This window comes from Magallana gigas, chromosome 1 (genome assembly GCF_963853765.1).
Source record: "Magallana gigas chromosome 1, xbMagGiga1.1, whole genome shotgun sequence".
Lineage (NCBI taxonomy): Eukaryota > Metazoa > Mollusca > Bivalvia > Ostreida > Ostreidae > Magallana > Magallana gigas.
Window position 1 is genome coordinate 52,014,955 of NC_088853.1, and position 13,008 is coordinate 52,027,962.

At 31.0% G+C, this 13,008-nt stretch overlaps 1 protein-coding gene across 1 annotated transcript; it reads right to left on the reverse strand.

The window, feature by feature from the left end:
* Positions 1 to 1,977: 1,977 nt before the first annotated feature.
* On the reverse strand, positions 1,978 to 5,534 carry LOC105342886 (disintegrin and metalloproteinase domain-containing protein 8-like). The gene is made up of 6 exons (XM_034463514.2): positions 5,279 to 5,534; positions 4,485 to 4,622; positions 4,089 to 4,226; positions 3,822 to 3,962; positions 3,496 to 3,601; positions 1,978 to 2,863 (listed from the first exon to the last, which is right to left on the reverse strand). The coding sequence occupies exons 3-6, from the start codon at positions 4,186 to 4,188 to the stop codon at positions 2,713 to 2,715; spliced, it is 498 nt and encodes a 165-aa protein (XP_034319405.2). The 5' UTR covers positions 4,189 to 4,226; positions 4,485 to 4,622; positions 5,279 to 5,534; the 3' UTR covers positions 1,978 to 2,712.
* Positions 5,535 to 13,008: the final 7,474 nt, after the last annotated feature.

The window sequence follows — 13,008 nt, forward strand, 5'->3', positions numbered from 1 at the left end:
TGTGACGTCGTATGCACATCTTTATCACGTGACGTAGGTATCCTAACACTGCAAATGATCTAATTTAAAAGCTTTATTTGTTTTGGTTTCAAATAAATATTACCCTTTTTTTAAATATTGTTAAAACATTTCGCACCATCCTCAAAGTAAGCCACATTCTTACTAATCAAGGGTGATTTACATAACATCATGGTAAATCCGAGGGTTAGCTAAACATGAATCCTATTTGTCAATCAATCAAATTTATGCAAAATATTTGTTATTGTATTGATCGTTTACCTGCGCCAAGCTGTATTTTACATTTATTAAACATATTTTTTTCATTGTGTTGCTTACACGTTGCAGAGAAAGTCTCCAAGGCATTGCATGTAGTTTATAAATAGTCATATACTTAATACGAAGGTTTAAAACTACCAGTTTCTTTAATACTCAATAGTGATTTTATTGAATTCCATATAAACAGTGTTAACGACAGCATCCCTGCAAAGGAAACAAAAGCCTTTATTGCTGTTTCTATAAAATTCACTTATAAGGTAGTGATACATTCCATGAAACTAATTTTGTAAATATTATACATACTCTCACTCCTTCCGCTGCGAAACATTTTATAGTTATTATCTATTCAATCTTCTATGAACCTCGCTAAAATAAGTATGCAAGTAACAAGTCAAATTTATGCACATGATATTATGAATTTTTTTAAAAATACTTTTTAATTTAATTTTGCTCATCACAATAAATATACCTGCAGATAACATTTTGAATACTAACTGAAACTATTGAAAGAGAACATATAGTTAGTTATCTTCTGTCGATTTTTGTGCGTCTTTTTAAGGAGACTAACTTAACTAATAAAATAATGATACAGGAAATGTTAGTTTTCAAATGAATATGATAACAAAATAAAGAAAAAATTAAAAAGATTCAACATGCTGAACATTGATGAACAACAATTTCTGGTGGTCGTCCTAGCGTCTACTAATAAGTGAATCGTACCCACTTTTATCGTATGCACACGCGTTTTCCCTGTTGGTTTATGCACACAATTTTCTTTTGTAATCATTACTCACAGTGGGTTCTTACTTCATGCTTATACTTCCATGGAGACAAACAAAAATTAAATCTCCATTCGAGCTATTGCTTTTTAATGAGAATGTAATTTATCTGTTTTACTAGGTACGCATTAAACATGAATTTCACTTTTCCATTGATTTCTATTATTATCTGTATATGAATATCATTTCATTTAAATTAACAATTTTTTCCGCAACTCATTATATTATATCAATAATGTCTATCACCTTTATTTCTGTCATTGCAAATTGATTATCTAGTGCGTTTTGCGTTGTTTACTTTATATGAATGACTGAAATGAATTCAAAGACAAACTGCAAATAACAAAATACAAAAGTTGCAAACAATGCAAATAAAGAAACATGTCAGCTAATCAAGATGTTCATGCCTCTTAGAGAACTTATATAAAGAAAGTGTGTCAGTGGTGCTCAAAAATGTATTCGTATGGTTTAACATAACTAATTTGTGTAAAATTTACGATGTAACATCTTTGATAAGCTTCCTTCATTTCCCCTTGTCTATTTTTCTTTGGTTAACATGGATTGAAGCGTGTTATAATATTCGTCTTGATAGACAAATAAGTTGCATAGACTTAACGCCCATTATTCCTATATATTGGCTCGATTTTTCTTGTGAGTTCCATGAATAATAAATACATCCATGTTTTATCTCTTATTTTTGTCTTTGCGCCATATAACTTACAATATGTACCGTAAAAACATTGTACAAAATGTTTATATTTTGTATCTTTTTTTTTTTAAGGACACGATGAACAATTCAAACAATCTAAGTCGTTTCCAGAGTCTCGTCATTTTGATTGAAAAGGGGATAAATGTTCTTTGAGTCAAAACTGGTGCTAGGCTACTGCATTTATAAAAAAGTGAGGTATAAAATGCTATGAAATTGTTTGGAAAAGTGAGTTATCTTTATTTTGTTTTACAAATCTGCATTCAAATTTCTTGTTTCAACGACGTCATAATCCAAGAAGAAATGTTAACCACGTAAATATCACAGCAAATATAGATACATGTTTATGATATTTAACTCGATATAGTAGACATCAGCAATCAAGTTTGATATGTTTTTACATTGTTTCTTATTTAACGCATTACAGAAAAACGAAACAAAACAAAAATACAAAACACCCGCATACAAGTGTAATTAAAATCATTTAAAAAATCTAGTTATATTCTGTTGCAGTTATATTCTGTTGCGATTATATTTTGTTCTCTAAATTGACTGTGGAACACTTTTCATTTGGACAGCAACTTACGTATTTAAAACATGTTCATGGTGGTATACATTACATGTCATATTTGATAGGTATACACAATAAGCATTGTCAATATTTTGGTAAAAATCTTGTTAAACCGAGTATGCAGGAAACTGTTTTTAAATACATATTAATGATACATTATCAAAATATTGTTTAATTTTAAGTTTTACCAAATATGTGGATTGACTTAGCGCATTACAATTAGAAGGTTAAGGTTATTTAAGTAGCTTAAATTTTACCAAAATTCCTTTCTTGCAAAAAATGTATAATTTCAATACACAGAGTTAAATATAAAGGATTTGATAAGATATGTAAGGTTTCAATGACAAAGTAAATCTATTAACTTATTAACTTGTTATCGTTCAACGATCGGCAGTGACTGTTGCTAATTCCTGGTAGTTTTCCTCGGTTCGACTAACCACAGAATCGTACCCACTAATATCCTGTGTAAAGACGTTTTCTTTTTTGGTCTGTTCATATATTTTGTGCTTCTTTTGCTTTTTTCTGTGTTTGCTAGGAAAATAATGAAATAAGAAATCAATACTTAAAACCGGGTTTTGTTTTGTTCAATGGCTACTGAAGGTATCATAAATTATATGAAGTTTAGAACGGGAGGTCTATTTAAAAATAGTCATTTTTTTTAATTTTTGATTTTTTTTGTTTGATTTATATCGTCTGGTAATAACTGAACCCCCTCTTACACAGCCAAATATTTTAATTATGTCATCATTTACATATGATAAAATTAATAAATCAGCAATATTATTTCTGGAAAAATTTTAATAAAAATTAGTTGGGGCATCTTTTTCACTATTTTTCCAAATCTCCTTTTATGATTTAAAGGCATCAGAGTAATATAAACAAAAGACGGAAGTAATGAAGACCATGTCGACATAATCATTTTAAAGACATAGTATTGCATTGTGAAAATACATTGGTATTATTAGAAATAGACAAATAAAATAAAATTAACCTGAGTGTGTAAAACCTAACTTTTGGAAACAAAACTTGTTCTACTGACGATCAAAGTTATTGACCATAAACTGATACACAATATGTAGTACCATTTAAATTCAGTATGGTAGTCTGAGTACATAATGCAAATAAACTCACATTTGTACATGAACAGAAGCAAGTCTACTTACCGCAGTACGATGACGTAGAGAACTAGTACGACATTACTGATAACTAAGACGACGAGAGATGCTACCACAACATACAGGGTTGTAGACGTTTTACCATCATCTTGCACTGAAATTGTGATACTGCATTATGATACATTTTAATTTAAACACACTTTAGTTGACAAATTCAATAAGATTGGACAACAGGCATTGCCTATGTATATTCTTTCATTGAATATATTTTAATTCATTGAGCTATGATGGCAAATATTCCTCACAGCAGAGCTAAAGCTGAAAGTATTTGTAGTGCATTTACGCGTGTCCTTTGTGAAAAATAATATGTGTACCTTCCAAGCACTCTGCTCCCTTCCACCCACTTTTGCAACCGTCTTTACACGCCCCGGTTATATGGTGACAAATACCTGACGTGTGGCAAAATGCACTGCATCTTTGCTGGCAATCAATGCCATATTTACCAGTTTCACAAACTGACAAAAAGACAAAATAGATTATAGTATGTATGTGTTTTCATTTGTATTTGTTATATATCAGTATGTAGGTTTCCTGAAGGTATTTGCAATGAATATACTTTGAATATTGAGTGCATAGTTTACTCTTTATGCATTGGTGTTCATAAAATCCTGGGTCACATCCATTCAAACAAGAGCCGTTAATATGGTGACAATGTTCATTCTGTGCACATTGTCCACACATGTTGATACAGCGTGGACCAAATGTACCTCCATCACATTCTGTAAAAATTAATTTCATCTAAAATGTTAAAAAACAAGAATACCATAGATTTAATTGGCAACTTTATATACCATTTTTTTAATACTAGATTTTTAAACATGAAACTCTAAAATATTTTACAACTCGCAAAAATGTCGTATACATTTCCAGATTTTGTTATATTTAAAACATTAGATAAAATTATGTTTAGTGAAGTCAATATTTAGGAATCATATTCTACGTATTTATATACTCTAGCTAACATATTGAACGTGTACCTTCAATGCATTTTGAACCAATGTAACCTGCGACGCAACTTAGACACGTTTTATTTACAGCGTAACACTGGTCATCCTGACAATTTTCTGGACACAGTAGGGAACAATTCCATCCGTCATAGCCTGGCTCAGGACAACCTTGTTGCAAAAAGTATAAAAGGGTATTCGAATTCATGGCACATTTTACTTAAGATGTATTTATCTTCATTTATAAAAAAAAGTTCAGTGTAGACAAATAATCTGTCTCAAATAGTTTTACTTATCTTTTGAGTGGAACATCTTTTTGAAGAAATATATGTCATGTTTGTTTTACATATGGCCCTTGTAACACTGTCACGATTTTAAGATACGATAGCATACAATTAAAAAAAAAATATCATAAAGAAAGTCGTAAACTATTTATTACATTTTTTTGCATGTATTGCATTGCTGCAACTTGCCAAATAAGGCGATTGTTTCGAGCATATCCAAACCAATCTAGGAGTCAGTACGATGATTAAGCATTAATTGTTTTAGTCTAATTTCCAAAACATCGTCACTTCTTTGAAATCACCATAATTCAAAGAAGAAAAATGTCAGTAATATTTATTTGGCATCTTAATCAACAAACTTTCATTCACATGAATGAACAACGTTGTTGTTGTAGTTGTAGCACACTAACTTCCATCGTTTGTAGAAAATCGTAAAATCGGTTTTGAGAATACTGAAAATGTATAACAAGTTTTTTTCGTGGGACATTCTTTCATAAATTGTGACAGTGTGGCAAGGCTTTTGCTACTGGAGTTGGTATTTACCGTACACTTCTACTTCACACAGCTCGATAAAGGCAAACTGAGAATACCCATCAGGATAGGGAGGGTGGGTTCTGTTGTTGTAGTAGATTACATATCTACCGTGTGTGATACATGTTATGTTTGTGGCATCAGGTATCGTGGACAGGGTATAGTTGTTGTCTTTAAAGCATAAAATCCCGTCATCTTTGTTTGTTGTGTTAGATACATAAACAGAAAATCCTAAGAATCTAGCAGCGTAACCGTTGTTTTCGTCTTCGTGAAAAAGAAGAAAGCGCTAATTTTATGTTCAAACATAATGATGAGAATAGGATCTCTCATGGGTTGCGATGGTATACAATTTTTATCCAACGAATTGTGTGTTTTCTAACGCCGAGCCAAGGCTCGGGGTTAGAAAACATTCATGTGTACAACTTGTTGGATAAAAATCTTGAGTTTTCTTTTTGAAGAACTTCCTTTATTATGATAAGAAACCAATATTATAGAAGGTGTAAAATAAGAAAAATATGGTGTATTGTATAAATTTGCAACTTTAAACAAGAAGACCAGAGTCAACTTGATTTTGTTTTTGAAAAAAAAAATCAATTCAGACTTCTACCTCTTTAATATCTGCGATACCATACATCATGTTTTTTCTGCGTCATGTTTTTTTTCCGCAGATCAGAGCCTAGAGTGGTCTATAAATTTTACGCAAATCAAATTTTCACTATTTCAAAGTCACATTGAAAATATAATTCACGATTGTTTAAACCTGTATGATAAGAGGGGAAAAGTATTTAAATTGTCGCCCTTTGTAATGAACAATTCGAACAATGAAACCATTTACATGATTTCCTTAATGTGAAATAAGTACCGATAATTTTTTTCAGAGACACAAACAGTCATAAATAAATATATCATGTACAGTTACATATACCAGTAGCTCAGGTATAATTAAACATCAGTTTACGCAAGGAAAGTGACTGTTTTATTAGCTTGTAAATGGATAATTAAAATACAATGAAGCTTACAAATCTATTATCTGACAACTCGTTCTCCGTTCCTGCAATTTGTGCCTCTATATAACTAAACTAACTGAACATAGTTCATCGTACTTTTACTTACTTGTTTACATTATCAGAAAATAGAGAACTCTATTACAAACACAAAAATTTCTGTATCAAATTTACGCTGATTTATTTTCTGCAATTCTGAAAATCGTCGCGAACAAAGCGGAAATTGGATACACGCGAAAAAAAACCCTGATATACGGTATTAATATCAATTAGTTTTTTGAGTTTTTTTTTCAAAGCAAAAAACCTATTATCTTTGCTTAAATAGAGAAGAAAGGTACATTTTCCTCTTTACTCTCATCACGTATATAATTCAGGTAAAAAAACCTCCTGATTTTGTGAACCATACGTTTATCTGGATATCGATTTGTTTTTAATTTTTCGTGTATATTTTGTTCATTAAATCCTTACCCCAAACAACATTTCATGTCCTGTACTGTATAAATATGTGGTGAATACTGAGTACTCCTCCCAGATCTACCCACCATTCTGATGTGAAATAGTTGTCTGCTGATATCGTGCACTGTTCACCAAACATATCTAAATTAGATTTTAGTCCGTCGACTGCACGATCTGCTCCCCACTCTGGTTCATTAGGATATGGATGTTGCTGTGATGCTGGCTTATTCAATGCAATGTTTTCTGTTAACAGAGAATTGTTTCTCGTGTACATATAAATATTTACGTTCACTTCCTTCCCCTTTTAAATTGCCTTTATTGATTTGAGTGATATTAACACATCACGCGGAAGATCCAATCACCAGATCTAGTGCGTATGAATACATTCAGTCTTCCACTAGTATGGCTGACTTTGCTCGCGACTTCAACCGTGATCACGACCTGATATTATTCTTACTTTGAATTATTTTCATTGATGTAAATATATTTCAACAGTTATATGATTAAATCGATTAATTTCCTAGCATATTAGAATAAAATTCATCAAATTACAGAATAAAAATGAAATTGGTTTATTAGAATTTAATGAAACACTGTTCACTATTTTTGTCAGCATAATTCGGCTTTTCCAATCGCTCTTCCGTTATTTGTGCATTATTCATTGGATAAAACAGAACTTTTTAAAAATGAATTTTATTTGCTGAAAGGAAATAAATGTAAAAAAAAACCCGAAAATTAAAGAATTGAATCATTCTTTTTTGAAAGATTCGGTCTCATAACTGCAACGGCGACAACATTTTTTTTTCTAAATTTGTATGCATTGCAGTAATGAGACCACATCCGTCAGGAAATAATGATTCAATGCTTAAATGTCATTTTGCCGATATCATACAATGGCAACAAAAAAATCTCCATTAAATATTGTGCAATTGCGTACAGATTAAGGGAAAAAATAGTGTGTATTTAGTCGGGAAAAATGGACGACACCAAAGCAAATCAAATGAGAAGTATTATTATAGAAATCTTATATTTGAACTAAAAGTTGCTTAAAAGATTGCAGTTGGTCATAATGACCTAAAGGTAAACTACCTACTTACACTTTAGTGCATGTTTTGCATTTAAGAAAATGAATTCCATGCATTTTTCTTGAGGCAAACGTTATGCAGAGTTGTTTTTTATGACAACACGCCGTCTATTTTGGTTTACTCATTCAATGTACTGAGTGGTCTTGTTTGTACGCTAGTTTTTGTACATTTGTTACTTGAGTAATCAACAGAACAAAATCGATGATGTTTATGTACTTGTACACATGTCAATCTAAGAGATAACATGTATCTCTTTATCATAAGAAATATAATAATAATACTAGACACGATCTCGTTGCGAGCAACGAGGAGGTCTTCCGTCCGATTTTTAGAATTTGATATGACGTCATCAACACTAATTTTTTAATTGAAATAATTTAATAAAGAATCAATGAACATTCAAATGTGTGATAACGTATAAACACGAGAAGAATGTGTCCTAACTACAGTGAATTGAATCAGTTGTCCACAAGCGCAGCATCTCCGCGGCCCGTGTTATGTAAATGCACAATTAACGTGGTGGGTTTCAGATGTTTGAAGTTCGACAAATGAATTTTACTTTTCAACATTAAACTATTTTATGACATAGACAAGATCACATTGAACGCCTTTTTCAATGAACAACATTTGCAGCGCACAAATACCCCGTTTTTTTCCAAATAAAATTAAAAAAACGTGGTAACAACCTTATTACACTCATATTAAGCAATACCCGAACAAAAAAATATTTGTTACAGAATTAATCAGATCATAATGAACAACATTTGCAGCGACAGCAATATCTAAATCTTAACCGTTTTTGGGTTATAAAGTGAAAACTTTCAAAGGTTCTAGGTCGCTAATTTGAATGACAAGCCCTTTTTCATGATGTCAAACAAAAGATCTTGTAAAAAAAAATATTTCAAAAAATGTCTCAACAAAATAATTGCAAGAAAAGAGATACACTAAGAAAAGCATGCAAAATTACAACGCTTTTTTATCTCAATTTTCGTTCCCTACCGAGCTCCGGTAATTCTTGTGCTAGGCAAATATTAATGCTTTTGAACAAATTAACAATCTTTTATTTATCATCCTTGAAATTTTAAAATCGATATCGTAAGTAGGTCATGAGAACACTCTTGCACAAACTAACACCCTAAAATTCCTTAAAATGTCAATATCTCAAAAACGGAAATGATGTCATCAACAACAAAAAAATTCCGTTAAGGTTCAGAACATCGTTAGTTAGATCTGAAAATGTCATATATTTCGGTAAAAAAAATATCGGCACTCGGGGCTTCAACACGGGTCGCCTGTGCACATGTCCACGACTCTAACGACTGGGCTATTCGGACTCTCGCTTCAAAACTTTGATGCTAGATATCTCGAGAATGCGTCGTTCAATTCTAAAACAAATTACATATTCTGAATCAGTGAAAGGGTCACTATCAACCCTACATAAAAATATCAAATAAGAAAAAAGTTGAAAAAATCGATTTTTTGTCTTTCCTTCCGGTGACGACCGGAAGTGACGGACGTTAATCATTTAACCTAAGGGCATCCTTCCATAGGTAGATCTATCATCGCTGAAAATGTGAAGTTTCTATCTTCAACCATTTTTTAAATATTTGCTGGACAAAATGAATTTTTGAAAAAAGTAAATTGAACGACGTTGACGAACGGAAGTGACGTCATATTCGAAAAGATGCGTATGCATAGCTTTAGGTACTCCCTTCTATCTGTGAAAATTTCGTAAAAATCCGTCGAATTGTTTTTAACGTATATGGTTTTGAAAAATTTGGTGCAGGAAAAAAAAAAAGAAAAATAATAGGTCAAAAGAAACCTAACGAAAACAATAAGGTTTTCCGTTGGAAACGGAAGACCTTAATAATATATATATGTCGTTAATATGTTATAACATTAACTAATTTATAATCAGTTTCATATGTTATTTATCTAACTCTTTTTTGAAGAACATTGCTCCGATTCTACAAATTTTACTGCTAACAATTCAAAAGTCAAAATTCTTCGCTATAATAGAATGAAATGTTGATTGTAAGGATGATTTAAAATGTATTTATAATTCTCTGAATTTGTAAATATATCGACAGACAGTTTTTATGGAGCTTGGCATTTAAAATGTCACTGGGTTAGTTTTTTCTCTGCACGTAATCAAACATTTTGAACAAGGCATTTGGGTTTCAAATGGTTTGATTACGTTACAAACCAAGTTGTTTTCTATGTGATTTTTTCATCATACATGCTTAAGCTCGTTTCTCAAATTAGCAGAAAGTTGCATTTTTGTGAATGCTATCATGAAGATCATGACACTTTAAAAGGATAATATTTAAATTGGCAAACAAAAAATGCAATTTTAGATAAAATCTATATTTAAATAAAAATTTAGAAAATGAAACATTATACTTTATTCTCTGAGATAAGAAAATCGATTGTTACAAACAATATACAAAACATTAAAATCGCTATAATGTTACTTTGTGTTCTCAAAAATCATTGATGTACTGAGGTACCTAAACGCCATTAAGTATGAAAAAGATAAATGAAACCATATATGACGTAGTAATGGATTTCGCGCAGAAAAAGAAAACAAGTTGAAATCGTTTACAAGACATTTGCCATTATAATTGTCACGTTGACAACAGTCATAGCATAAGCTCCTGCAGTGATGATTGTGATGGTAAGAATGTAATCGCTAGACGCAGTAATGGACGTGTTTGCTTTAAGTAGGTTGTAGGTAGTAGGTTGGTATGAACCAAAAAAAAAATTCTAAATGTAAATTTGTAATATATTTGTACTTTAAAAGGTTTATGTATTTACTTGAATCTTACTTTTTTACACAATGAGCGTATTAGTCAAGATTTAAAGGTATTCAGTTACAAAGGAGTGGAAATGGTATGGGAATGAAACAGGATAGTATCGGTGCAAATGGTATGTATATTCGTTTGATATACATTGTTAATGCTTATTTTGGCGTTACTCTGAGTAGCGTTATGATAGGTCGTCTGTTATTGGATAAACAGAAACTAGGTAGATGTTATTGTTAATGTAATTTTCGTTCAGAGATATGCTTAAACATTAACGTCCTCACTATTTTCGATATTTTCGTTTAAAAAATCCCAAATCTTATATGATGTGTTTAAAATATTAAGGCAGTTTTTTTTCGTGGTTAAAATATAAAACGGATAGATTTCAGGTTAAACAAACAATACCTTATTGTGGACCTTTGTTTTCTTTTTGGCATATTGCAAGAAAATACAAGAAAAATAGAGTATATGCAAAATCATATTGGACCCAACGATAATGCGTCTCTTATAAAGCGAGTTATTAGAGCATATATCTTATTATCTTACGTTTTAATTGGTGTTATTTTAATCCGGTCGGTATTGATCACAAAGTTAGAACTGCATAGTGTAAAATCTTATCATAATTCAGAGTAAATTCTTAGAAATATAAGAAAAAAACCTCTAATATTATACAACTAACCTAATGCCGATCTCGGGCTAAATAATTCCAAAAATATTAAAATCCAACCGAAGAAAAGCATTCTTGTTGACACCAGGAAGTGGAATATTTTGTTAACATTCAGCGCACATTTATTTAACCTTTTTATCAGGGTACTGAAATACGGAAACTATTGCTGAGGTTTACGCAAGTATAAAGTACACCAAGATAAGAAAAAATCGACCTTGTTTAAAAAAAAAAAGATGAACGACAGTCAATAAAATAAAATTGTAATGATTTTTTGTAGAAGAACAAAATTGTTTTAATGTATGTTACCGTATCAACAGTATGAAACCTAATAAATAAATAAACTTCGTTAAAATACTACATACCATGTTTTATATAGTGCATGTTCATTTCCTTTAAAATTTGAACAATGGCCCATCGAAATTAAATCTCTACATGGAAGTAATGCGAAGGAATGTAGTGTCATATCTCATACCGAGTACAGATTTCTTAATACAATTTAAGTTATTGAATCTTTCTACGAAACAGTTGCAATTAACAAACCATGCATCATATTTTATAGATTTGAATTGTGCATTAATTAACTATTGCTTTCAATGCATATTGATACAAGATGGTTCACTAGACTAGTACCTAAAACGACTCTACCTTTTTGTGCGTCTTCATGCTAAGAAAAGTATTATAATTTCTACAATAAAAATGTTCCCAACTAAGTTAAGTTCTTCAAAGAACTATGCAATAAGGTTATATCGAAACTGTCCCAACACTTCTAATATTGATCATTTTTACCAGATAAAAACAGCTTTTTTAAAAATTTGAAATAAAATGATATTACTTGATATTTGTAATATTTTATTACTTCCAATATATTTTTAAGCAAATTTAAAGTAACACATCCACAGCACGCTTATGTCTCAATCAAAACAATACATTTGTCGTTGAGTAAAAAATTCATAAAAATCAATACTTAAAAAAAAAGCTCCAAAATTAAACTGTTTTACCTGACAAAATGATTATAATCTTTTTTTTTTCTTCTGTGCATATATATTTAATTTTATTAACCTGATCTGTTATTTTTACTAATTGCATCGAAGTGTTCGATTACCTGTCGGTAGTAACATTTTGAAGTTCCTGGTAGATGTCTTCGTGTCGACCAATCACTGAATCATACCCACTTATATTCTCTGTAAATGCTGTTTCCTTAATCGTTGTTCATATTGTCCTGTTTCATGTTATTTTCTTTGTCTTTACTGAAAAATACATTTTTATTAACATGTGCGTGCAATATGGATTTAACTAGTGCAACACCTCTTTCATAGTTCCATTCAGTAAATAAATGGAGACAATATGCACGTATGCAAGTATACCAGTTTTCAGATAGCGAAACTAGACAATTCGTTAAAAGTATAATTTGACTCAGTAATACAGTGTTTTCTTTTCGAAGAAAAAGTTATCCTTTCCAAAGACCATGACTTTCATTTTGTTGTCTAATGTGTCCAAGTTTTCCTTATTTTATGCATTTTGCTTTTGATTTTAAATGCTCTTACCGTATTTTGAAAATGTGATCAATGAGCAAAACAGTTATTACATTGGAGACACTGAATGCTCCGAAAACAATTTACAGTGACGCAATATTGTCTCCGTCTCCTGGATTTGTGGCATGACTTTCCCTCAAAAACGTTTGCTCTATACCTGGAAACAAAACAACAGAAATAAGGAAATGTGAAAA